This window comes from Chiloscyllium plagiosum, chromosome 21, assembly GCF_004010195.1.
Source record: "Chiloscyllium plagiosum isolate BGI_BamShark_2017 chromosome 21, ASM401019v2, whole genome shotgun sequence".
NCBI lineage: Eukaryota > Metazoa > Chordata > Chondrichthyes > Orectolobiformes > Hemiscylliidae > Chiloscyllium > Chiloscyllium plagiosum.
In genome coordinates this window covers 29,682,024-29,704,979 of record NC_057730.1, presented here as the reverse complement: position 1 = coordinate 29,704,979, position 22,956 = coordinate 29,682,024, and the positions used below count along the sequence as shown (strand labels likewise).

Sequence of the window (22,956 nt, the reverse complement as noted above, 5' to 3'; positions counted from 1 at the left end):
TGTGATGGAATTCAAACCCAGGTTCCTATTCTCTTACCTCAGAATCTGAATTACTATACTGGTGACAATACCACTCAGAAATTCTTGATCCCATTTCCCCATTTTGTTGGTCCCAACATGAACCATAATAAATGGATCATCACCAACCCCTAGTCAATATTCTTCCATACTGATTTGACATGTCCCTCACAATGGGCTTTAAACTATTGAAACCTGTTCAGATATAGAGTGTATTTACATACTGTATTTACCACAGAATACTGCAAAACTGGAACAGAAGTATCGGGGAAACCATCACTTAAGAATGTTAGTAGGTTATGCAGACATAGAGGTCAACATAGTGTTTGTGTTCACAAAAGGACAAATAAAGCCTCTGGTAATTACTTCATTGATCAGGCTCAAATGATGTGCAATATCACAATCAAATTTCAGGATTATCCACATAATAATGAAATACACAGCTACCAGTCAGGTTTCAGAAAAGGGTGCTATTTTCCTTGAGGCATCTATGAGCTTTGTAAAACAGACTGTCTCAGGTGGAAATTATTATCAGACATTTATTAGAGATCGAACAACTAAACAGATTAATAAAAAAAAATTCTTCCAATAATTCTTTAAACTGTGCTAACATATATATATGAAATGGCACAGATTCAGGCCTGGGAAGCTGTGGTGTGACAAGATGAATTCTTAGCATTGTAATCCCACTTTTGAGGTAATGCTAGGTGTGTTGTTGTGGTACTTTTGGGAAGGTGAAAGGTTGAAATATTTGTATTTCATCCACTTGAACAAGACATAGCCAACGAATTATCAGTAGTGTACCTGATCTTCAACTCAGGCCATTACACCAGAGAAGATCATGTTCTCAGATGAACAAGGTATTCTTTCTAACAAGATTCAACATTTAATATTCAGGTGAAGAACCCCTGTACTAATTGTCACACTCCTTTAGAAAAAACAGGGTCAAGATTGAAGACCAAATCGAGGCACACGCACTCTGGTGGGCATTGAACAAGAATCTAGTCTGGAATCTTAGCATCAGTATAGCTCAGGGGGCTTGCAGTGTGTAAAGACAAAGACTTCTTACTCATGGTGGGAATGAATTAAGAGCATAGTAGATGAAGTGTGAATGTGTTGACTTGATAACAATGGCAGAATTATATTCCTGTGACAACATAATTCTCTGTTGGTCTATACATCTCCATTCTTCATCATTCATTGTCCATGGCCTCACTCAGAGAATTGTCTAGGTTTAAACCTGAGGTTTAATTTATTCATTTTCTCCTCAGTAGCTTCTCCCCCCCACCGAAGATGAAATTTCTGTATGTGGAGATGAAATTTGCTAAGGAAAGACAGCTTTCCACATGGCCCAAAATACTTTCTCTCAACACCTAGCAGGATGAGATCAGGAAATTCAACTGGTAATTTTGTATAGCCCAGGGACAGAGGAAATCAGCAACTGCTGCAGCTAGAAAAGCTTCAAATCAGGCAAGTGAAGACAGAACAGGATCAAGCATAAGCTATTCCTGGTCTGGAAAGAGGAAGTTTAGGCTTTTCCACTAGACCCATACTGTTGGCCTAACTCTTAATCTGGGAAGGCCTCACCTTCAAACCCTGTTTTTGATTTAATCCCAGAATCTGCTGCAATTACTCAATCAAATTTGACCCGGTCCAAATACCAATTAAGTTTAAATACTCTGCAGTTATATCAACTGTTCTCCCGGGTGTCCTTGGAGAAGGAGCACGCGGTGTCGACCAACATCCTGGAGTTGTTCAGGGAGAGGTGGGTGCCGCAGGGAGTGGAGTGCATTATTTCTCCCTCCAACTCTATTTTGATTTAGTCCCTACACTCCCCTTCACTGTTTTGATCACACAGCACTGCCCTTTGATGTGAAGGGCAGTGTTTGTCACTGGCCACCCGGGTGTTTTCCTATCTTCCTGGTGGTGGAATTTGAATAAAGATTCGTGCACCTTGTGTCTCTCACTGTGTCTCACACCTGCACACACACACCATGGGTGCTGGGGAAAAACATAAGCACTACCGCAGTTAGGCGGTAGTGTGGGGGTTAATAAAAAAAAAATAAACAGGAGATTTGGGTGCTGAAAAAAAATATATCAACTGTTCTTTATCCTTTGTTCAAAACATTTTGAATATGGAGCACAGTACTTGTCTACTTATGTAGAAGGCTTTCATTGTTTAATGGTTATAAATTGATGGAAGCTCATTGATGTGACCAGTTGATGTTTTTTTTTCTCCACATATGCCACCAAACCTGGTGAGTAGTTTCAGAATTTTCTGCTTTTATTTGAGATTCCCAGTATCAGCAGTATTTTGCTTTTGTGCCATGTTTCTTTGCTTGTTGTGTTCTTTCGGTTCAGGTGTGAGCTGTTTTAATTCGGGGAAATGGTCAAGCAATGTATGTTCCAGTATTTTATCAACTTCAGTCTCATCCCGTAGGAAGCACCAGAGTAAAAATGCAATTCCAGCAAGGCTCAGAGGAAGAACCTTCCACCAAGAGTTCTGGTAATCACTGCCCATTGACTTGCCCACTGTCCAAATACGGTGGCTTGCCTTACTGGTGCTAAATTTTATGGTTCCATCATTGCCTTTGTTATCATTTGGTGAAGACTCGTGGTCACCTGAAGTTGTAGAGAAGCACGTTTTTACTTCGTTGTTGCTCCTAAGAAAAAAATCTCAGTTAGTCAGAAGCAGCCCAGAAGCTGTAGCTTAGACGACACTAGAATACAGATCATATTCATTGCTGCCTCTTCTCTTAAAAGGTGCATCTAAAACTCAATCACTAATCAATAAATCAGATTCAAAGCACCATGCTGACTGTCTAAATCAGGCTGGATTAAAGTAAAATCATGAGAAATAAGGAAAGAAATTGGTTTTTGACCCAGGGTGGTATGTTGCCTCCCTGGTACCAGGGTCAGGGATATTACTGAATGTCTGAACAGCATTCTGAAGTGGGAGGGCAAACAGACAGTGATCATGATAGTGATGTATATTGGTACCAATGAAATAGGGAGAATAAGAAATAAGGTCCTGCTTAATTGAGGGAGCTAGGAAATAGATAAAGAACAGGACCGAAATTAATTTCTTGATTATTTTCAGTGCCATGTGCTGATGAATGTAGAAATAGAAAGTTAGTCCAGATGAATGTGTGGCTGGAGAAGTGGTGCAGGAGATAAAGCTTTAGATTTCTGGGACATTGGCAACATTTTTGGGGCATGGTGAGTCCTGTATCAGGTGGACAGGTTGCCACTGAATTGGAATGAGACCAACATCCTTAGGCAGAGATTTGATAATGTTGTTGGGGAGATTGTAAACTGACTTGGCAAAGGGAGAAGATTGACTGAGAAACTTCAGCACAGGGTCAAAATTAGACACAACAAGGGAGCTATAAGGCATAGAAATTATAGGCTAGTTAAGGCACGGGTGAGTTTGGCAAGGTTGGGTGGTATTTATCTTAATGCAAAGAGTCTGATGGACAAATTAAAATATAGGGGCTGGTATGATATACTTGTTATCACTGGGATATGATTGAGAAAGGGCCAAGATTGGCAGCTCAATATTTTAGGAGGTAGAGTCTTCAGACAAGTTGGGAAGGAGGTAAAAGCAGAAGTGTGTTACAATATTGATCAGGGAAACAATTGCAGGAGGGATGACATCTTAGAGGGCTCTTTAAATGAAGCCAGATGGGTATAACTTAAAATTGAAAAAAGAGAGCAATCACATCAGCCTCCCCCAACAATTCGAGACAACAGAAGAGCAGATATGTAAATGTAATAGGGTGGTTCTAGTAAGGGGTTTCAACTTCAGCAACATTAAACTGGAGTCACCTACAGAGAACAGAATTCTCAGGAGAACTTTTTAAGCCAGAATGTAGAAGGGTCTGCAAGAGAGGGCAACCTCTAGATTTAATTTTAGGTATTGATGCTGGGCAAGCGGTTGAAGTATCAGTGGGGTACCATTAGATTCAACATTGTTATGGAGAAGGATAAGTATGGGCTTGAAATCAAAGTTCTAAACTGGGAGAAGAACAACTTTAAAAAGATCAGGTATGATTTGGCCAGGGTGGACTGGAAACAAATACTTTTAGGTAAATCCATGTCAGAGCTATGGGAAATCATGTTCCAATAAAGACAAAGATTGGGACAAACAAATCCTGGATATCAAGGGATTTACAGGGTTTAATACAGAGAGAGAGAGAAAAAAAAAGAGGATTATGGCAGATACTGAGGGCTCAAAACATCCTAAAGGAGTACAGAATATGCAAAGGGAAACTTAAAAGGAAATTAGGAGAGCAAAAAAGGACTTTAAAGAATGATGGAAAATAAAAGTGGAGGGAAGGTCTTATGAGGAAAGACTGAGTGACTTGAGGCTGTTTTTGTTCGAGAGAAGAAGGTGGAGAGGTGACTTAATTGAGACATATAAGATAATCAGAGGGTTAAATAGGGTGGACAGTGAGAGCCTTTTTCCTCGGATGGTGATGGCTAGCATGACGGGATATAGCTTTAAATTGAGGGATGATAGATATAGGACAGATGTCAAAGATAGTTTCTTTAGTCAGAGAGTAGTAGCGGCGTGGAACACCCTGCCTGCAACGGTAGGAGACCCGCCAACATTAGGGGCATTTAAATGGTCATTGGATAAACATATGGATGACAATGCAATAGATTAGGTTAGATGGACTTCAGATTGGTTTCAAAGGTTGGCGCAACATCGTGGACCGAAGGGCCTATACTGTACTATGTTTTAGACAAAAGGGAAAATTCTAAGTTATAAGTGCAGTAAAGGTAAAAGGATAATTAGATAAATTGAGTCCACAGAGGACCACAGAAGTAACTTGTATGTGGAGCTAGAGGACGTATGTAGGGTTCTGACTGAATAAGTTGAGTCGGTGTTCACTCGTGAGAGTGATGATGTGGGTATAGAAATCAGGGAGAAGGATTGTGATATATTTAAAGAAATTAGCACAGACAGAGAAGAGATTCAGAGTGGTCTGGCAAGCTCAAAAACATAAATCTTCCAGACCAGATGAGTGAGGCAAGGGAGGAATAGCAAATGCACTGGGAATTAATTTTCAATTCTCCCCTGGTCACAGGAGAGGTGCCAGAGGACTGAAGAATAACCAATATGGTACAAGAAGTGAGCAAGGGATAAACCAAGAAACTGCAGGTGAGCGAGTCTAACCTCAATGTTGGGGGTACTAATAGAAACAATTTTGAGGGACAGAATTAATCTGCACTTGGAGAGCCAAGGATTATCAAGAATAGTCAGTATGGTTTTGTTAAGGGGAATTCATGTCCAACCATTTGATTGAATTTTTTGAAGAGATAACCATATTTCCACATGAGAGAAGTCCATTTGACGTGGTCTATGTGGATTTCAGCAAGGCCTTTGATAAGTTCCCATATGACTCATAGCAAAACTAAGTGCCCATGGGAACCAAGGAAGTTTGATAAATTATATCCAGAATTAGCAGAGTGGCAGGAAGCAGAGGGTGATAGTCTGGGATGTTTTTGTGACAAGCCCATGTCCAACTGGGTTCCCTGAGGATCAATGTGGGGGCTCTTGCTATTTGTCGTAGAAATAAATTATTTGGATTTGAATGTACGAGTATTGATCAGTAAATTCACAGTTGATACAAAAAGTAGTGGGTAGTAAATAGATGGGCTGATCAGTGCCAAGTGGAATTCAATTTAGATAAGTGTGAGGTGACACAATTGGACAGGACAATCAAGGCAAGGAATATATAACTAATAGTAGGACCCTGGGAAGCATCACGGATCAGAGGGTATTTGGTATGCATGGTTCTTCAGGTCAAAGGACTGATAAAGAAGTTAAGTAAGCATATGGGATACTTGCTTTTATTAGGCAAAGCAGAGAGTTTAAGAGCAAGGTGGTTATGCTGGAACTGTATGAAAATTTGGGTTAGCTACACCTAGAGTATTGTGTGCAATTCTGGAATCTATAATATTAAAAGGATGTACTGGAGAGGATACAGAGATTTACCAGGATGCTGCGTGGGCTGAAAAGTTTTAATTAAGAAGTGAAATTGGATCGGCTGGGTTTGTTTTCCTTGGACTGGCATGGTGGCTCAGTGGTTAGCACTGCTGCCTCACAGCGTCAAGGACCTGGGTTCGATTCCAGCCTTGGGCGACTGTCTGTGTGGAGTTTGCACATTCTTCCCATGTCTGTGTGGGTTTCCTCCCAGAGTACAAAGGTTGTGCAGGTCAGGTGAATTGGCTATGCTGACTTGCCCATAGTGTTAGGTGCATTAGTCAGAGGGACGTGGGTCTGGGTGGGTTACTCTTCAGAGGGTGGTGTGGACTTGTTGGGCCAATGGGTCTGTTTCCACACTGTAGGGAATCTAATCTAAATGGGCAGGGGAGGGTTCATTATTCAAAATTATGAGGGACGTAGACAGGGTAAATAGGAAGAAACATTATCCTTTGGTGGAGGGATCAATGAACAAGAGGGACATAGATTTAAGCTGAGTGATAAGAGGTTTAGAGGGAATGTAAGGAATTCTTTTACACCCACAGGGTGGTGGAAATGTGGAACTCATTGTCTATAAGGGTGGTAGAGGCAGAAACCTTCATAACATTTAAATCTTATTTAGATGTACATATGCAATGCCAAGGCATAGAAGGCAATGGGCAAAATGCTGAACAATTGAATTAGAATACAGTAGTTAGGCAGTTGTTTTTGATTGGTGCTGACTTGACAGGCTGTAAACCTCTGTGATTGTGATCTCTTGAGCCTGTTCCACCAGCATTCAATGAGATCAAGGCTGGATTTCTCATTCAGCACATGATCATCACCCAATCCAAATATCCCTGGAAAATCACAATGCACAAACATTTCTCTCAATGTTGTGTACATGTAAATTGACACAGGCTTGAGGCAGAGAAATCCAATGATTTATTATTCTGTGACTGAATAAAAACTCATCTCAGTTTGAAATCTTTCTCCTGACACTATACTTTGAGACTTCCCAACCAGGAAAACAGCCTTTGCATATCTACCCTGTCACATCTTTCAAGAATGTTACAATTAGATAACTGTTCATTCTTCGAAAGTCAAGGAATCTATGCAATTTATTCTCTCCCTCCTTGTCTCCCAGGAAGTATTTCTTCAAAGGCTATTATATTCTTCCTTAGAAGACACTACCAAAACTTTTTAAGATTCTTTCAGGTTTGGTCTCAAAGTCCTTTATAATCGCAGAAAAGCTTTGTTGCTCTCATATCTCTATCCCCTTGAATGACTGACGTTTACCAGTCTGTCAACACTCATTACTGAAGATTGATCAAGTTATTTGAATATGGCCCAGGAAAGTGGCTGATACAAATTGACAGTAATGGTATCTTCAGAAATCTGCCTACCTTCAGATGGATTGGACACCATTTAAAGCTTTTAACATAGTTCTCCTCTCTTAACCATATTTTCTGATATCATATGATCAGAAAGCTGTGGGACTCCATCTTTATTCAATTCAAAATTACCCTTGTAAACAGAGTCCATTGTTGATCACTTTCTAAAGACAGATTTTGAGTAATCCAAGATGGAGGATGGGAAAATATTGTGGCTGTAAGAGCTGCTTATTTTTCAGGTATTTTGGGTGTTGGAGGTGATTTTCTTGAATTCCAGGAGCAGTAATTACTGTTTTATAAGCTGTTGCATTGTTTTGGAACTTTGTGGAAAAAAGGTCAAAACAACAGCACTTTAAAAAGGAGGAAGAGAACAAAGGCAGGGACCACTTGGTCAGTGAGAGAAAGAAACCTACACTGCTGTCTGACACACCTGTTTGAGTTCAGGTATTTCTGGATATCAGAGTGCATCTAAGATAAATTAACAAACAGCAAAATTCACAGCTAACCTTGGAGGAACCTGAGTGGGAGAGCTCACAGTACAGGAGCAGATAAGTGCATGGTTTTTCAGTGTAATCTTGCTGTCTTTTTTTGATAGTAAGTAGGGTGGATTCTTTTTGGGAATATGTTTTATTGAGATCTGTCTCTTGATTAAAATTTAAAACTATAAAACATAGGTACTAAGTTAGCCTGGAGCAGTATTTTTTAGAGCAATAAGACTGTGCTATATTCTGTAAATTGTTAAGGTGCAAAGATTACCTTTAGTAGAGTAATATGCTCTTCCTGTCGGATGTGGGAGATTAGGAGAATTTTATGTTACCAATGACTATGTCTGCAGTAAGTGGTTGTGAATCCTATCAGATCGCATGGACCAGTTGGAGCGGCAGTTAGAGGCAATGAGGAATTTATAGGAGCTAGGGGGTGTGATGAATGGCAGTTGAAGTGGGAGTTGACATGGACATGCTGACATGGGGCACACAGACACAAGATGGCCGCTGAGCCATGAATTGTTCACTTAGCACACAAGATAGCCGCTGAGCCATTACATGGAAAGATACAGCAAAGCATACACAGATACTGCCCAAGGCTAACAGGATACCAGCACAACAGACACAGAGCATAGATGATTAAGGCAGATGGGGGAGAGAACATACATCAGTAACGTCTACTGCCCGCTGAAGTGTCTTGAGTCCAGCCACCACCTTCAATAGAAATACTAACTTCCTGAGGCTGCTTGTATACAAGTATTAATACTTGAGATCTGCAGTAATGGAAAATGATGTTCCTTCTCAGGAAGAATGATCACGACCACTGAAACTGACAATGATTTTGGTAATTTTTTTCTGTAAACAAACTATGCTGTACAAAAAAAGACTTGATACTTGGAACTATTGTACCACAAAATGTATAAAATATTGTGACATTCTCAAAGAATGAGAGGAGGCTCGCAGCTGAGAACCCTGCTGACGAACATCTCTCTCTCTCTCGCCTTGGAGCCCTGGTTTCTTTCTACAATAAACTTTGTTGTTGGATCCCGATCCTGACTCAGAGACTGGTGATTTTCTCCACAATACAGTTATAGGAAGGGATAAAAACCACAGATACAGTCAGGTAGATGGGTTACTGCCAGGAAAGGTAGGATAGGGAGGCAGGTAGTGCAGGATATCCTGTGGCTATCCCCATCTCAAACAAATACACTGTTTAGAAAATGTAGTGGGTGATGGACTCTCAGGGAAATGTAACACGAACAGCGAAGTTTTTGATACCAAAACTGGCTCTAATGTAACGAGGTGTATGGTGGGTTCCAAGCAATTGATTGTGATAAGGGATTCTCTCGTCAAAGGCACAGACAGACGTTGCACGGCCGAAAGCGAGGAGTCAGAATGGTGTGTCGCCTCCCTGGTGTCAGGAACAACGATACTTCAGAGGGAGTGCAGAATATTTTCAAAGGGGAGTGGGACCAGCAGGAGGTCGTTATACACATTGGAACTAATCACATTGGAAGGAAAAGAAAGGAGATTCTGAAGGGAGAAATATAGGAAGTTAGGCAGGAATATAAAAAAGAAGTCCTCGAGGGTAGCAATATCTGGATTATTCCCACTGTCACGAGCTAGTGAGGGTAGAAATAGTAAGATAGAGCAGATGAATGTGGCTGAGGAGCTGGTGCAGGGAAGAAGGATTCACATTTTTAGATCACTGGAATCCCTTTTGGGGTAGAAGTGACCTGTCTAAGGATAGATTGCACCTGAATTGGAAGACGACTAATATACTGGCAGGACGATATGCTGGAGCTGCTTGGGAGATGTGTGTGTGTATGTGTGTACACACACACACACACACACCCAGGGAGAAGGTGAGGAAAGAGAGCAGTCTGAGACTGGCACAATTAGGAAAGGGAGCGAGTTGAATAGTCAGGGCAGGCAGGAACAAAGCAGAGAATGAGGTAAATTAAATTGCATTTATTTCAATGCAAGAGGCCAAACAGAGAAGGCAGATGAACTCAGGGCATGGTTAGGAACATGGGGACTATTAGTTTTAAAATAGTGATAGAAAAGGATAGACAGGATCTAAAAGTGAAAATTCTAAATTGGAGGAAGTCTAATTTTGACAGTATTAGGCAAGCACTTTGAAAAGCTGATTGGGGGCGGATGATTGCAGGTAAAGGGAAGACTGAAAAATGGGAAGCCTTCAGAAATGAGACAAGAGTCCAGAAACAGTATGGTCCTGTTCGGGAGAAAGGCAAGGCTGATAGATGTAGGGAATGCTGAATGAGTAGAGAAATTGAGGTTTTGGTCAAGAAAAAGGAGGAAGCATATGCCAGGTATTGACAGCAGAGATGGAGTGAATCCTTAGAAGAGTATAAAGGCAGTAGGAGTATACTTAAGAGGGAAATCAGGAGGACAAAAAAGGGACATGAGATAGCTTTGGCAAATAGAATTAAGGACAATCCAAAGGATTTTTACAAATACATTCAGGCCTAAAGGGTAACTAGGGAGTGAATAGGGCCCCTCAAAGATCGGCAAGGCAGCCTTTGTGTGGAACCGCAAACAAGATGACGGAGATACGAAATGAGTATTTTGCATTACTTTTTACTGTGGAGAAGGACATGGTAGATGCAGAATGTAGGGGAAAAAGATAGTGACATTTTGAAAGATGTCCATATTACAGGGGTAGTGGTGCTGGATGTCTTGAATCTCAAAGGTGGATAAATCCCCAGGACCTAATTAGATGTAACCTAGATCACTGTGGGAAGCCTGGGGAGTGATTGCTGAGATATTTGTATCATCGATCGACACAGGTGAGGTGCTGGAATATTGGCGGTTGGTTAACGGAGTGCCTCTATTTAAGGAAGGTGTTAAGGAAAAGTCAGGGAACTATAAACCAGTGAGCCTGACATTGATGGTGGGCAAGTTGGAGGGAATCCTGAGGGACAGGAGTTACATATATTTGGAAAGGCAAGGACTGACTAGTCAACGTGGCTATCTGCATGGGAAATTGTGTCTCATGAACCTGATTGAGTTTTTTTGAAGAGCGGTGAACGTGATCTATATGGACTTGAGTAAGGCGTTCAACAAGGTTCCTCATGGTACATTGGATAGCAAGATTAGAATACAGCAAGAATTAGCCATTTGGATACAGAACTGGCTTGAAGGTAGAAGACAGAGGGTGGTGGTGGAGGGTTGCTTTTCAAACTGGAGTCCTGTGACCAGTGGTGTGCCTTAAGAATCGCTGCTGGGTCCAGTGCTCTTCGTCATTTATATAAACGATTTGGACGTGAACATAGGAGGTATAGTTAGTAAGTTTGCAGATGACACCAAAATTGGAGGTGTAGTGGAAAGCAAAGGTTACCCGAGAGTATAACAGGATCTTGGTCAGATGGGCAATGGGCTGAGGAATGGCAGGTGGAGTTTAATTTGGATAAATGTGGGGTACCGCATTTTGGAAAGACAAATCCGGGCAGGACTCATACACTTAACGGAAGGTCCTGGGAAGTGTTGCTGAACGAAGTGACCTTGGAATGCAGGTTCACAGTTCCTTCAAAATGGAGTCTCAGGTAGATAGGATAGTGAAGGCAGCATTTCCTTTATTGGTCAGAGCATCGAATATAGGAATTGGGAGGTCATGTTGCGGCTGTACAGGACGTTGGTCAGGCCACTTTTGGAATAGTGTGTGCAATTCTGGTCTCCCTCCTACAGGAAGGATATTGTGAAACTTGAAAGGGTTCAGAAAAGATTTACAAGCGTATTGCCAGAGTTGGAGGGCTTAACTATAGAGAGAGGCTGAAGAGAGTGGGACTGTTTTCCCTGGAGCATTGGAGGCTGACGGGTGACCTTACAGAGATTTATAAAGTCATGAGGGACAGTGATAGGGTAAACAGACATGGTCTTTTCCCTGGGTTATGAGTCCAGAACTAGAGGGCATAGGTTTAGGGTGAGACGAAAGATTTAAAATGGACCTAAGGGGCAACTTTTTCACACAAAGATAGTGCATGTATGTAATGAGCTGCCAGAGGAAGTGGTGGAGGCTGGTACAATTACACCATTTAGAAGGCATCTGAATGGGTACATGGATAAGAAGGCTTTAGAGCATTACGGGCCAAGTAATGGCAAATAGGAGTAGATAAATTTAGGATATCTGGTCGCCCTGGATGAGTTGAACCAAAGGGTCTGCTTCCATGCTGTATATCTATGAATCTATGATTTACCAAATGTCAAAAAATACTCTCTGCAGCTTGCATTTGTAATTTTTAATTATGACCAATGAGAAGCTCCGTTAACTTGAACATTTCAAAAGCTATTCCAATTAATACACAGTTGGAACACCTCCAGGGAAGCTTTCAGGTATGTTAAATAATCTACAGACTAAATTGTCCAAATTTTGGACGAGCATAGATCCACATTTGGTTTTTAAAGCACGTTGATCCCATCTTCCCAATTGCCGTCAGAAATTGATTTTAAAATTACTAACTCCGTACAAGGAAAAAAAACTCATACCATCTCATCCAATCCCATTCACAACCTCGTTTCACCGTCTCTTATTTGAACTCATTTTCCCCAAGCATTTCAACGCTTTGAAACGTTTAACTCCGTCTTTCTGCCGACTTATGGCTAGAACTTTGAAAATCCCTGCAATATTCGCAGTTACTGTCAGAAAACTGACCCGGACTTGCAACGATGTAGTTTTATGTCAATGGGATCTTCCCGTGTATTCTATATCATATAAAAGCAGCAGTGCTTGAATTGTCCAGCTTGCAGATTTTCCGTCGCTGAACGCACGATAAAAATAGATTTAAAAAGGTTAACGGGTTTGAGGAGGACAGAGGAACGAAAATTTACCCAAATTGCACCTCAAGGTCTAAGATAACTTCATGATGTTTTGTTACCATAAAATTCAGTAATCATTCAATTTTAACAATGATTTAAACAAAATCAAAATCAATCAACCTAGCCAGTATTAAATTCCTAACTACGAAATGGCCCTAATTTGAGATTTGTACTACAAGAACAAATTCACCAGGGAGGAGGGTGGAGTGGATAGGTGGAAAAGAAGATGGATAGGTAGGACAAGTCATGGGGACAGTGCTGAGCTGGAAGTTTGGAACTAGGGAGAGGTGGGGGAAGGGGAAATGAGGAAACTGTTGAAGTCCACATTGATGCCCTGGGGGTGAAGTGTTCTGAGGCGGAAGATGAGGCGTTCTTCCTCCAGGCGTCTGGTGCTGAGGGAGCAGCAGTGAAGGAGGCCCAGGACCTCCATGTCCTTGGCAGAGTGGGAGGGGGAGTTGAAATGTTGGGCCACAGGGTGGCGTGGTTGATTGGTGTGGGTGTCCCGGAGACATTCCCTAAAGTGCTCTGCTAGGAGGCGTCCAGTCTCCCCAATGTAGAGGAGACCACAACGGATACAATAAATGATATTAGTGGATGTGCAGGTAAAACTTTGATGGATGTGGAAGGCTCCTTTAGGACCTTGGATGGAGGTGAGGGAGGAAGTGTGGGCGCAGGTTTTGCAATTCCTGCGGTGGCAGGGGAAGGTGCCAGGATGGGAGGGTGGGTTGTAGGGTGGCGTGGACCTGACCAGGTAGTCACGGAGGGAACGGTCTTTGCGGAAGGCGGAAAGGGGTGGGGAGGGAAATTTTTTAAGTGTTCCGAGGTGGAAGAACAATGTGGACTTCAACAGTTTCTTCATTTCCCCTCCCCCCACCTCACCCTAGTTCCAAACTTCCAGCTCAGCACTATCCCCATGACTTCCCCTACCTGCCTATCTTCTTTTCCACCTATCCACTCCACCCTCCTCCCTGACCTATCACCTTCATTCCCCTGCCCCACTCACATATTGTACTCTATGCTACTTTCTCCCCACCCCATCCCTCCTCTAGCTTATCTCTCCACCCTTCAGGCTCTCTGCCTTTATTCCTGATGAAGGGCTTTTGCCCGAAACGTCGATTTTACTGCTCCTCGGATGCTGCCTGAACTGCTGTGCTCTTCCAGCACCACTAATCCAGAATCTGGTTTCCAGCATCTGTCATCATTGTTTTTACCTAACAAATTCACCAGTCAAGCAGAACCTGTGACCTTTCATCAAAACTTTCGTTTTCCTGACACGTTACCTGTTTCCCTTCACAGATGCCTTTTGAAATGCTCAGTTTTGCCAACTTCTCTGATCTTATTTCGTATTTACAGTCTCAGTATTTCATTTTTAGACTTTCTACTGAATGAGGAACATTCCCAAGATCCTGGGTTTCATTTTAATGGCGCTTGGGAGCCACGAAAAGCCCATAGCGTGGACACCAATGCTGCGCCTTCCCAACCGACCTTGCAAGACTCAGCGCCGAATGTTCCGAAAAGCCGATAATCAACGCACCTCTTTCCCATTAAGCCAGTGAAAGTTGGTCCAAACAAGTGCCGGGTTGAGGGTGAAGGAATCCCAAGAGCCCGCACAAGGCCGACACCAGCCACCACCATCCTCATCCCCAAGATAACACACCTGGTTCACAAGATTTACCCTTCCCCAGCAAACAGTTCATTGGCCGTCACTCCCCGCAAAACCCAGTCCGACTGCCTCGCACTTCCCCCGGCAACCAGTCCGCCTGCCTAAAGGGTCCGCCTGATACTACAGCAAAAACGAGGCTACACAACACAGAATAACTACAAACACTGCCAAGTTAATTACTTTGATTTATAAACGGCTCCACGAAGACGAATCTCCATTTGAAATGGTCTGCGACCTAAACTAATCTTTTCTTTCAGTCCCTTGTCAACAGCATGATTACGACGTTTTCCTAGATGGTATCAGTTGCAAAGAGGGGTCACTGGCGTTGAACACACTGTCTCCACAAACGCTACCAGAACTGCTGCGTTTCTTCAGTAAATATCTGTTTTGTCTCAGATTTCGAGCATCCGCAGTTCTTTTTAATCAAGTAGTGACAGATTAAACAAACACCGTGATGAGGTACATCTCTATGACATGAAATAAAGAATAATATTTTTTTAAAGAACCAAAGTTTTGTCTATGGTATAAATCTGAACCTTACAAAACGGTATAATCATGCTACACATCTGGCAGCACTGAGACAAGAACAACTTTTAAACTTGCGACAGTTGGAACCGTTAACGTCCGGACGAGCGGGCGACTCCGTTCGCCTCGCGCTGTAACGCATGCGCCTGGGCGGTATCGGGAATGGCGCTAAGTTGGTGGTGGAGGGCGCCATCGTGATGGGATCCGTGCCGGCGAAGATGCCTCACTCCAGCTCGGTATGAAATCGGTGTTGACCAGGACGATGAGCAGCGCGGTGGGGCGGCTGCTACAGGCTCGCCAAGTTTTGTGTGTAGCTGAGAAAAACGACGCGGCCAAAAGCATCGCGGAGATCATGTCGGGCGGTCGCTTCCGAAGGGTGAGGGGGATAAACATTAACATGTTCCGTGAAATACGTCGCTTGTCACATGTCACATTCACCGTCCATGAACAGCCTTCGTAACTATCATTATAAATCAAAGAAATGTGGATGCTGGAGATCTGAAACACAAAAAAGAAATTGCTGGAGGAACTCAGCTGGTGTGGCAGTATCGGTGGAGAGAGAAACAAGAGTCAACGTTTCGAGTCCAGTGACTCAACTTCAGGCCTGCTGGTTTCTCCAGCCAATTTCTGTTTTTGTTCCAAAGCATCTATTCTGGCCCATTACGAAGTCCTGGTTTCGGATATAGCACCTCCTTTGATCTAAGTTTGTGTTGTGTTTTGTCCTTTGAAGTTAGACTGTGGAAACTCTGGAGGGTATAGTACTGTACGGTATCAAACCTATATCGAAGAAATCCTGATTTGTATTTATCGCCTGCCAGCTTTTCAAAATCCTTTTCTTTGAAATCGAGTGACTCTTCACTTTACCACTTTTCTACATAATTGTGATTTGGAAATGCTGGTGTTGAACTGGGGTGTACAAAGTTAAAAATCAGCCAACACCAGGTTATAGTCCAACAGGTTTAATTGGAAGCACTAGCTTTTGGAATGCTGCTCCTTCATCAGGTGGTTGTGGAGTACACAGTTGTAAGACAGAATTTATAGTAAAAGTTTACAGTGTGATGTAACTGAAATTATATGTTGAAAAATACTTTAGTTGTTTGTTAGAATTACCATGTTAGTTTCACTTCTTTCATATGTAAATCGCAAAACGTTTTTTAAAAATTACATTCTCAGTTACATCACGCTAAACTTTTGCTATAAATTCTGTGTCTTACAAGTGTGTACTCCACAACCACCTGATGAAGGAGCAGCACTCCTAAAGCTAGTGCTTCCAATTAAACCTGTTGGACTATAACCTGGTGTTGTGATTTTTAATTCTGAATAATTAATATTAAATAATTGTCCCTGCCATTTTGCTATATTTCACCAATTCCATCACCTCATCTGCTCTCCTATGCTGTTCATTCTTCTCGTGCTCACCAAAATGTCAATTCTGATTAAGTTGGTCATAGTTAAAAATCACACAACACCAGCTTATAGTCCAACAGGTTTATTTGGGAGCTTTCAGAGTGCAGCTCCCACATCAGGTAGCTGTGGATCAGAATCATTAGACACAGAATTTAGAGCAAAAGATTACAGTGGCATCCAACTGAAACAATATATCAAACAAACCTAGATTGCTGTTAAGTCTTCCATATTTTAGAATGGGTTGCAGGTTTCAGTTCATTAATATGTAAATCCCAGAACTACTTCTAAATCACATTCTCAAGATAGCTTATAGTTTTTTTAAAAAATGATATCTCAGGTCAAACAATTAAAAGTGCAAGATTAGAGTCTGTCTGTATCCCAATCTTGAGTCAGACTGGTTCTATTTTCAAAGTAAGATTTTACAAAATGTAGCATGGATTGACTGCCTGCAGATTGTATGCTTTTTGAGCAAAATTGAATGTCTCTGTCAATACAATTATGCAAATGTGTGTGCGCGTGCATGAGAGTGTGTGTGTGTGCGTATGTGCGTGAGTATAACAAAGTATAAGCCTGTGAGAGGGTGTATGAGAGAGGGTCTGCGTGAGTGTGTGTATGTGTGAGTATATTGTGTAATAGGGGTTACCTGTAGTGTGACATGAACCCAAGGTCCCGGTTGAGGCCATCCTCCTGGGTACCGCACTTGGCTACAAGCCTCTGCTTGGCCATTCTGCATTGTTGCATATACCGAAGTCCGTCTTGGAGGATGGTAACCAAGGCCGAATGTCCCTGACAGCTGAAGTGTTCCCTGTCTGGTAATTGTTGTGTGCTGAATTTGCAGACACATTCTGTTTTGCTTAAAAAGCATATAATTTGCAGGCAGTCAATCCATGTAGCATTTTATGAATTCCTACTTTGGAAATAGAACCAGTCTGATTCAAGATTGGGTTACAGACAGACTCTCACACTGTTAATGCATTGTCTGCGCTTAAGTTATACCTTAAGCTATCTTGAAAATGTGACTTAAAAGAAGTTTGGGCTTTACATATTAATGAACCGAAACCTGCAACCCATTCTAAAATATGGAAGACTTCACAAAAATCTAGGTTTGTTCAATATATAATTTCAGTCGCATGACACTGTAATCTTTTGCCATAAATTCTGTGTCTTATGACTCTGCCCCACAGCCAGCTGATGAAGGAGCAGTGCTCTGAAAGCTAGTGCTTCCAAATAAACCTGTTGGACTATAACTTGGTGTTGTGTGATTTTCAACTTTGTTCACCCCATTCCGCCTCCATATCATGACTAAGTTGGTAGTATCCTTGACTCTGAGTCTCATTTGTCGAGGTGATAAATCAAGGCTGACAATACTGAAGGAGTCTGCACTGTTGAGAGTTTCATGTTGTCTTTTATGTTTGGTATTAAATGGAGACTTTATCTGTTTAACTGATGGATGTATTTATAAAAGATTCCATAGCACTATTTCGAAGGGCAGTAGGTAAATTAAATTAATCCTGGTGACCTGGCCAATATTTATCATTACGAAAACAATGTATCTGCTGATTATTACTGTGGGAGGATGCTTTGCAAAATTTAGCTGCTACATTTCTGAGATTATTACTACTCTTAAAACATGCTTAAAGGCTGAAAAAGTGGTTTTGGTTGTTGTGAAAAGCACAGTATAAATGCTGGTCTTAATTTTGTGTCATGTCATTCGTCCCATGACATCCCAACACTCTTATCAATCCTCTTCCAAATCTTCCAGAAACTATTTGGCTCTCTCAACCTCCTACATGTGTTTTCCAGGAATGCTCTCACTTCACTGCTACTGCCATTGTTATACAGTATTTGGTATTTGCACATGCACCAAACACTCCCATTTTCTAAATGCCTCACATATTTCTGTACACCAGGGAACTATTCCCCAACAAATGTGCCCTTAAACTGAATAATCCAAACAGACGGATTATTATAGATTAGGTAGAATTAGAGCAAGAAGGATGAATTTAAATCTAAATTAGGCTTATTATATTTGTACATTAATGCACAAAATGTAGTAAATTTAATGAGTGGCAGACACAGCTAACAGTATGGGAATATGGTGATAACAAGATGAATTGTTGCATCTGGTTCTGGGAAATAGATCGATTAAGATCTCTGCAGGGGAACATATAGAGGATAATTACAATTAACCTCTGACTTATGATAAATCTATGGAAAATGTTATAAAGCTTAAAGCGTGTATTGTGCATTTAAGAGCGAGAGAATGCTGTCCTGAACTGAGAGTTTACAAGCACCTGATGGCAGTACCAAAGTGTACTGGAAAATTGAAAATATGTAACATTTGGCTGTGAAATGGATTACCTGAGTTTTGGTTCCTGTTTTGACGACAATTTGAAAAACCCAATCGAGTTTGGTTTGATGTTGGCAAAACAATAAATTCAATGAGGCGATCCGATGTTGGGGATATAAGAATGTGGACATTTTGAAAACTAGCATTTTGGGAAGATTTGTAGCTCAGGTTGAGGTTCTGGATGCATGTTTGCTCACTGAGCTGGAAGATTAGTTTTCAGACGTTTCATCACCATCAGTGAGCCTCCAGATGAAGGTAACATCATCAATGAGCTTCATTTGGAGACTCACTGATGGTGTTACCTAGTGTGGTGATGTAATGTCTGAAAACTAGCCTTTCAGCTCAGTGAGCAACCGACATCCATTTTGAAAATTGGTCAGAGAGCAACTGCTGCGGAGAGAGAAACTGAAGAGCTAATTACCCATCTTGTATGTTGCTCTCAAAGAAATTAGAAAACACTTTCCATCAAAGATTCCCTTTCATGTGAAACATACTGACAATAACAAGAAGGAAGACGACCCAAGAAGATCTGCAACTGGAAAAGTGAAGACACAGAAGAACTCAGAGACTGTATGGTTTTGAAATTAAGTTGTTGTAATTTTATTAAGTATCTTATTGGAACAGCATATTGTGATAGAGTTGGAGGCAGATCATAAGTAGTTAAGAGAATGGGGTGCTTAGAGTTGTGAATACTTGTTTAATGTTCACTTTAGTTAAAAAAAAATTGATGTTATTTTCTTTGAACAGTGGCTTTTGGAAGTTCTCTGTCACTCATATTTTAACAGATTATGAGGCGAGGTGAGCTTTTCTGGGTGTTTGGTTTAGTTAACAGAGGGGTTCACCTCTGTGTTGTAACAAAAAGAACAACTAGCAAGTAAAAAGAAACTTGACCAGAGGATGGCTAATTTGAGTCGTGTAAATTTGCATGAAAAATGGCAAGCAAAACTGTATGTGGACAATGGTCTGGTTTTAATGAGATAATGGTTAGAGTTGTGGGATCGTGTTCAAATAACAACTGAAATCAATGAGTGGTGAAAATAGATTTTATTCAGCAATCAGAGCACAATTTTGAGCAATAGAATCCCGAAATACAGTTTGTGCAAGAGCCCCTCATACATAGTTCTTACATATTTTAAAATTCTATTGGTATCGTGTTATATTTTTTTATCCAGCATACACAGGTTTGAAGGGCTTCTGTCTTGGGAAACAGGAGATTGGTTAAAACGTGCTAAATGCTAGCTGCTACTTCTGATGGGATGTTTATCCGCTCTACTTGCGTAAATTAAGAGGTGTTAGTCCTTTTGTCTTTTTAAAGTTAGTAATTGTTAGTAAAAATAATTGGTCTATATGCTCTAAATAAGTTAGAAATTGTACCCATACTTAATAAAAGAATAAAAAATATTAAACTGATTACTGCAGCTGGGTTGTGAGATTTATTTACAATTTGCCTGTATGAGTTACTTACTAATTGGGGAATCTATTCAGGTTCAGAGATGGTTGGTAAAGGCTGATTAATATTATATATTTTGGAGGTGCTGGTGTTGGACTGGGGTGTACAAAGTGAAAAATTACACAAAACCAGGTTACAGCCCAACAGGTTTATTCAGAAGTACTAGTTTTTGGAGCGCTGCTCCTTCATCAGGTAGTTGTGGAGAATAAGATTGAAGGACACAGAATTTATAGCAAACGTTTACAGTGATGTAACTGAAATTATATATTGAAAAAGACCTGGATTGTTTAAGTGTCTCATCTTTTAGAATGGGTGTGTTGGTTTCAATTCTTTCATATGTAAATCCCTGAACTTCCTTAACGTTACATTCTGAAGTGAACTTAAAAATAGATGCAATGTTGGCCCAGACAATGCATTGAAGGTGTGAGGTGCCCTTGGTAAAGCTGTCTGTGCTCCAATGTTCAGACTGATTCTAATCTAAAAAAGGGATTAACAGAATCTTACATGGATTCCTGCCGTTTTTGAGCAAAATAAAATGTAATTCTGCAAGTACAAATTCACCCCGCAAATTTATGTGTGCACGTGTGCATGTGGGTATGTTCCCTATGCGCCCACATCCCACGTACAACGTGCTAGAGAGTTATCATTGTCCAGTATTACCATAGCTGGGACTATGATGCACTCTTGTTCAGGAAGAGTACAAGGATAAATTCAGCAATTCACTTAGCCTGAATGGAGGGGATGCCTTTAGAAAAGGTAATCTGTGACAGCATTAAAAGTCACTTGACCAAATTTGTTAAGGTAGATTGTGTTTAATTAATTTAATTGAGCTTTATGAGGATATGGAGAGGTTAGGTGAGAGTAAAAACTAAACAAAAAAAACCAAAGAACTGCGGATACTGGAAATCAGAAACAAAAACCAAAATTGCTGGAAAAGCTCTGCTTCCGTGGAGAGAAAGCACCGTTAACCTTTTGAATCAATTGTCTTTTCATCAGAACTGATTATAGCTAGATAAAGGTTGATATATATGTTGAAAACGAGAGGTTGGGGGAGGGGAAGGAATAAACGATACGTGGAGACGGAGTTCAGAGAGAGAGAGAGAGAAGAACTGTTGGGCAGACTTAAAGAATGGGTAAAGGTCAGTCTGAGAGAATGGATAACTGCTAATGTGGACAATGAGTTGTTTGTGATAGTAGTCCATATGATGATAAAATGTACCAGTTTCCTCATCTCTCCGCTCCCCACCTTATACCAGATCCAACCCTCCAGCTCGATACCACCCTATTGAAATCTCTTGCTCCTCAGATGCTGCCTGACCTGCTCTGCTTTTCCAGTGCCACACTTTTCGACTCTGATCACCAGCATCTGCAGTCATCATTTTTTCCATGTGATAATAAGGCCTGGTGTACGGGGGTTGTGGTAAAAGATATGGGTGTACTGCAGGGGGTATACACATCACTGTTGTACTTTATTTATGGCATAAATTACTCAGGCTGTAAAATTATTGAACTCAACATTGAGCCCAGAAAGCTGCAGAATTTCCAAGCAGAAACTGAGGAGGAGTTCTTTTAGCCTGTGCTGAGTTTTGCTGGAGCACTGCAGCAAGCCCAAGACAGAGATGTTGGCTGAGGAACACACTGGTATGTTGAAATGGCAGGCAATTGGAAGGTCAGGGTCATTTTTGGGGACAGAACATGGGTGTTCTGCAAAACAGTTGCCTGGTCTGCCCTTTGTCTTCCCATTGTGACCTGTGAATAGACTAGACTAGATTGAGTGAAGTGCAAGTATATTCCTGCTTCACCCGGAAAGTGTGTTTGGGGCCTTGGATAGTGAAGAGTGAAGAAAGAAAATGAGCAGGTGTTACACCTTCTGTGATTGCATGGGAAGGTGCCATGGGGTTGTGGGGAGATGTTCAAGGAGAATTGGATGGAAGTCCTGGAGGGAACAGTCCCTGTGGAAGGCTGATAAGAGAGGATAAGGAATATTTGTTTGGTAATGGCATCTACCACCAAAGAGTCACTGGATCTGAAACGTTAATTTTGCTTCTCTCCACAGATGCTGCCAGACCTCCTGAATTTTTTGAGCAATTTCTGTTTTTGTTGTAGATGAGGATAATGCAGTACATCTGGTGTACTTGATCTTCCAAGAGGCATGTGATTATGAACTCCTTAATTGGCTTGACAACAGGTTAAAACCCATTGAGTGACACATAAAGGGAAAAAAATGACTGGGTGACAAGAAACAGAGTAACATTGTACAGTAGCTTTCAGGCAAGAGGAAAGGGTATCCCATGGGTTGGTACAAAGGCCACTAATATATATTAATGACTTAGACTTTGTTATATTGTTGTCCTGTTTCCCTAACCCCGCATCAGTCAAAGCAAACAGTCAGAGACTCAGTATGGCTTGACCTCCTTCATCTTCCCTCCGGGCTCTGGAGGGAAAGAGCATGATCGCCGATGTGCACAGAGACATGAGTTCTCGGTCTTCTCTGGAACAGCAGATTCATAAGGAATATATAGTCACTTACAGGGAGCAGCTTCCAAAAATGGCAATATCTATATTGATTGGGTGACCGTTAAAATCAGCAAGCATCAACAGTAAAGATTAAGCCATCTGATATTATACAATGAACGTTATTAAGCTTGTTAACTGGCTTCACATAATGAATGCTTTTTCACCTCATTAACCCACTCCCCTTGCCTCCAGTACCTCATTGTTTACTGCAAGTTCTTATCTGATCCAAGTCACGCCACTTGAGCCTTTGTCTCACACAACCCAAAACATAACTCTTTCCCTACCTGCTCGTACTTTACACACTTTCTCAATATCAGATACAATTTCCAAATTTTTAGAA

The 22,956-nt window shown here is 41.3% G+C and overlaps 2 protein-coding genes across 4 annotated transcripts in view; one reads left to right on the top strand and one right to left on the bottom strand.

Moving 5' to 3' along the window:
* Positions 1-2,175: 2,175 nt before the first annotated feature.
* c21h16orf91 (chromosome 21 C16orf91 homolog) lies at positions 2,176-14,893 on the bottom strand. Of its 2 annotated transcripts, none has more exons than XM_043711631.1 (2): positions 14,548-14,893; positions 2,176-2,681 (listed from the first exon to the last, which is right to left on the bottom strand). In XM_043711631.1, the coding sequence occupies exons 1-2, from the start codon at positions 14,583-14,585 to the stop codon at positions 2,303-2,305; spliced, it is 417 nt and encodes a 138-aa protein (XP_043567566.1). In that variant the 5' UTR covers positions 14,586-14,893; the 3' UTR covers positions 2,176-2,302. The 2 variants fall into 2 exon arrangements, with proteins under 2 accessions (XP_043567566.1, XP_043567565.1); XM_043711630.1 differs by lacking the exon at positions 14,548-14,893 and adding an exon at positions 14,239-14,494.
* A 15-nt stretch (positions 14,894-14,908) lies between these two features.
* Positions 14,909-22,956, top strand: part of top3a (DNA topoisomerase III alpha) — a 38,349-nt gene continuing 30,301 nt past the window's right edge. For both annotated transcript variants that reach the window (XM_043711629.1, XM_043711628.1), the window contains exon 1: positions 14,909-15,268. In XM_043711629.1, the coding sequence (XP_043567564.1) occupies positions 15,131-15,268 (138 nt within the window). In that variant the 5' untranslated portion in view covers positions 14,909-15,130. The remainder of the gene's footprint in view (positions 15,269-22,956) is intronic.

Coding starts and splice junctions, on each gene's coding strand:
- c21h16orf91 (XM_043711630.1), bottom strand. CDS start 14,345: ATGAGGATGGTGGTGGCTGGTGTCGGCCTTGTGCGGGCTCTTGGGATT. Junction 2,682..14,238: donor ACTGGCTTAATGGGAAAGAG/GTGCGTTGATTA, acceptor TTTTTTTCTTAG/GAGCAACAACGAAGTAAAAA.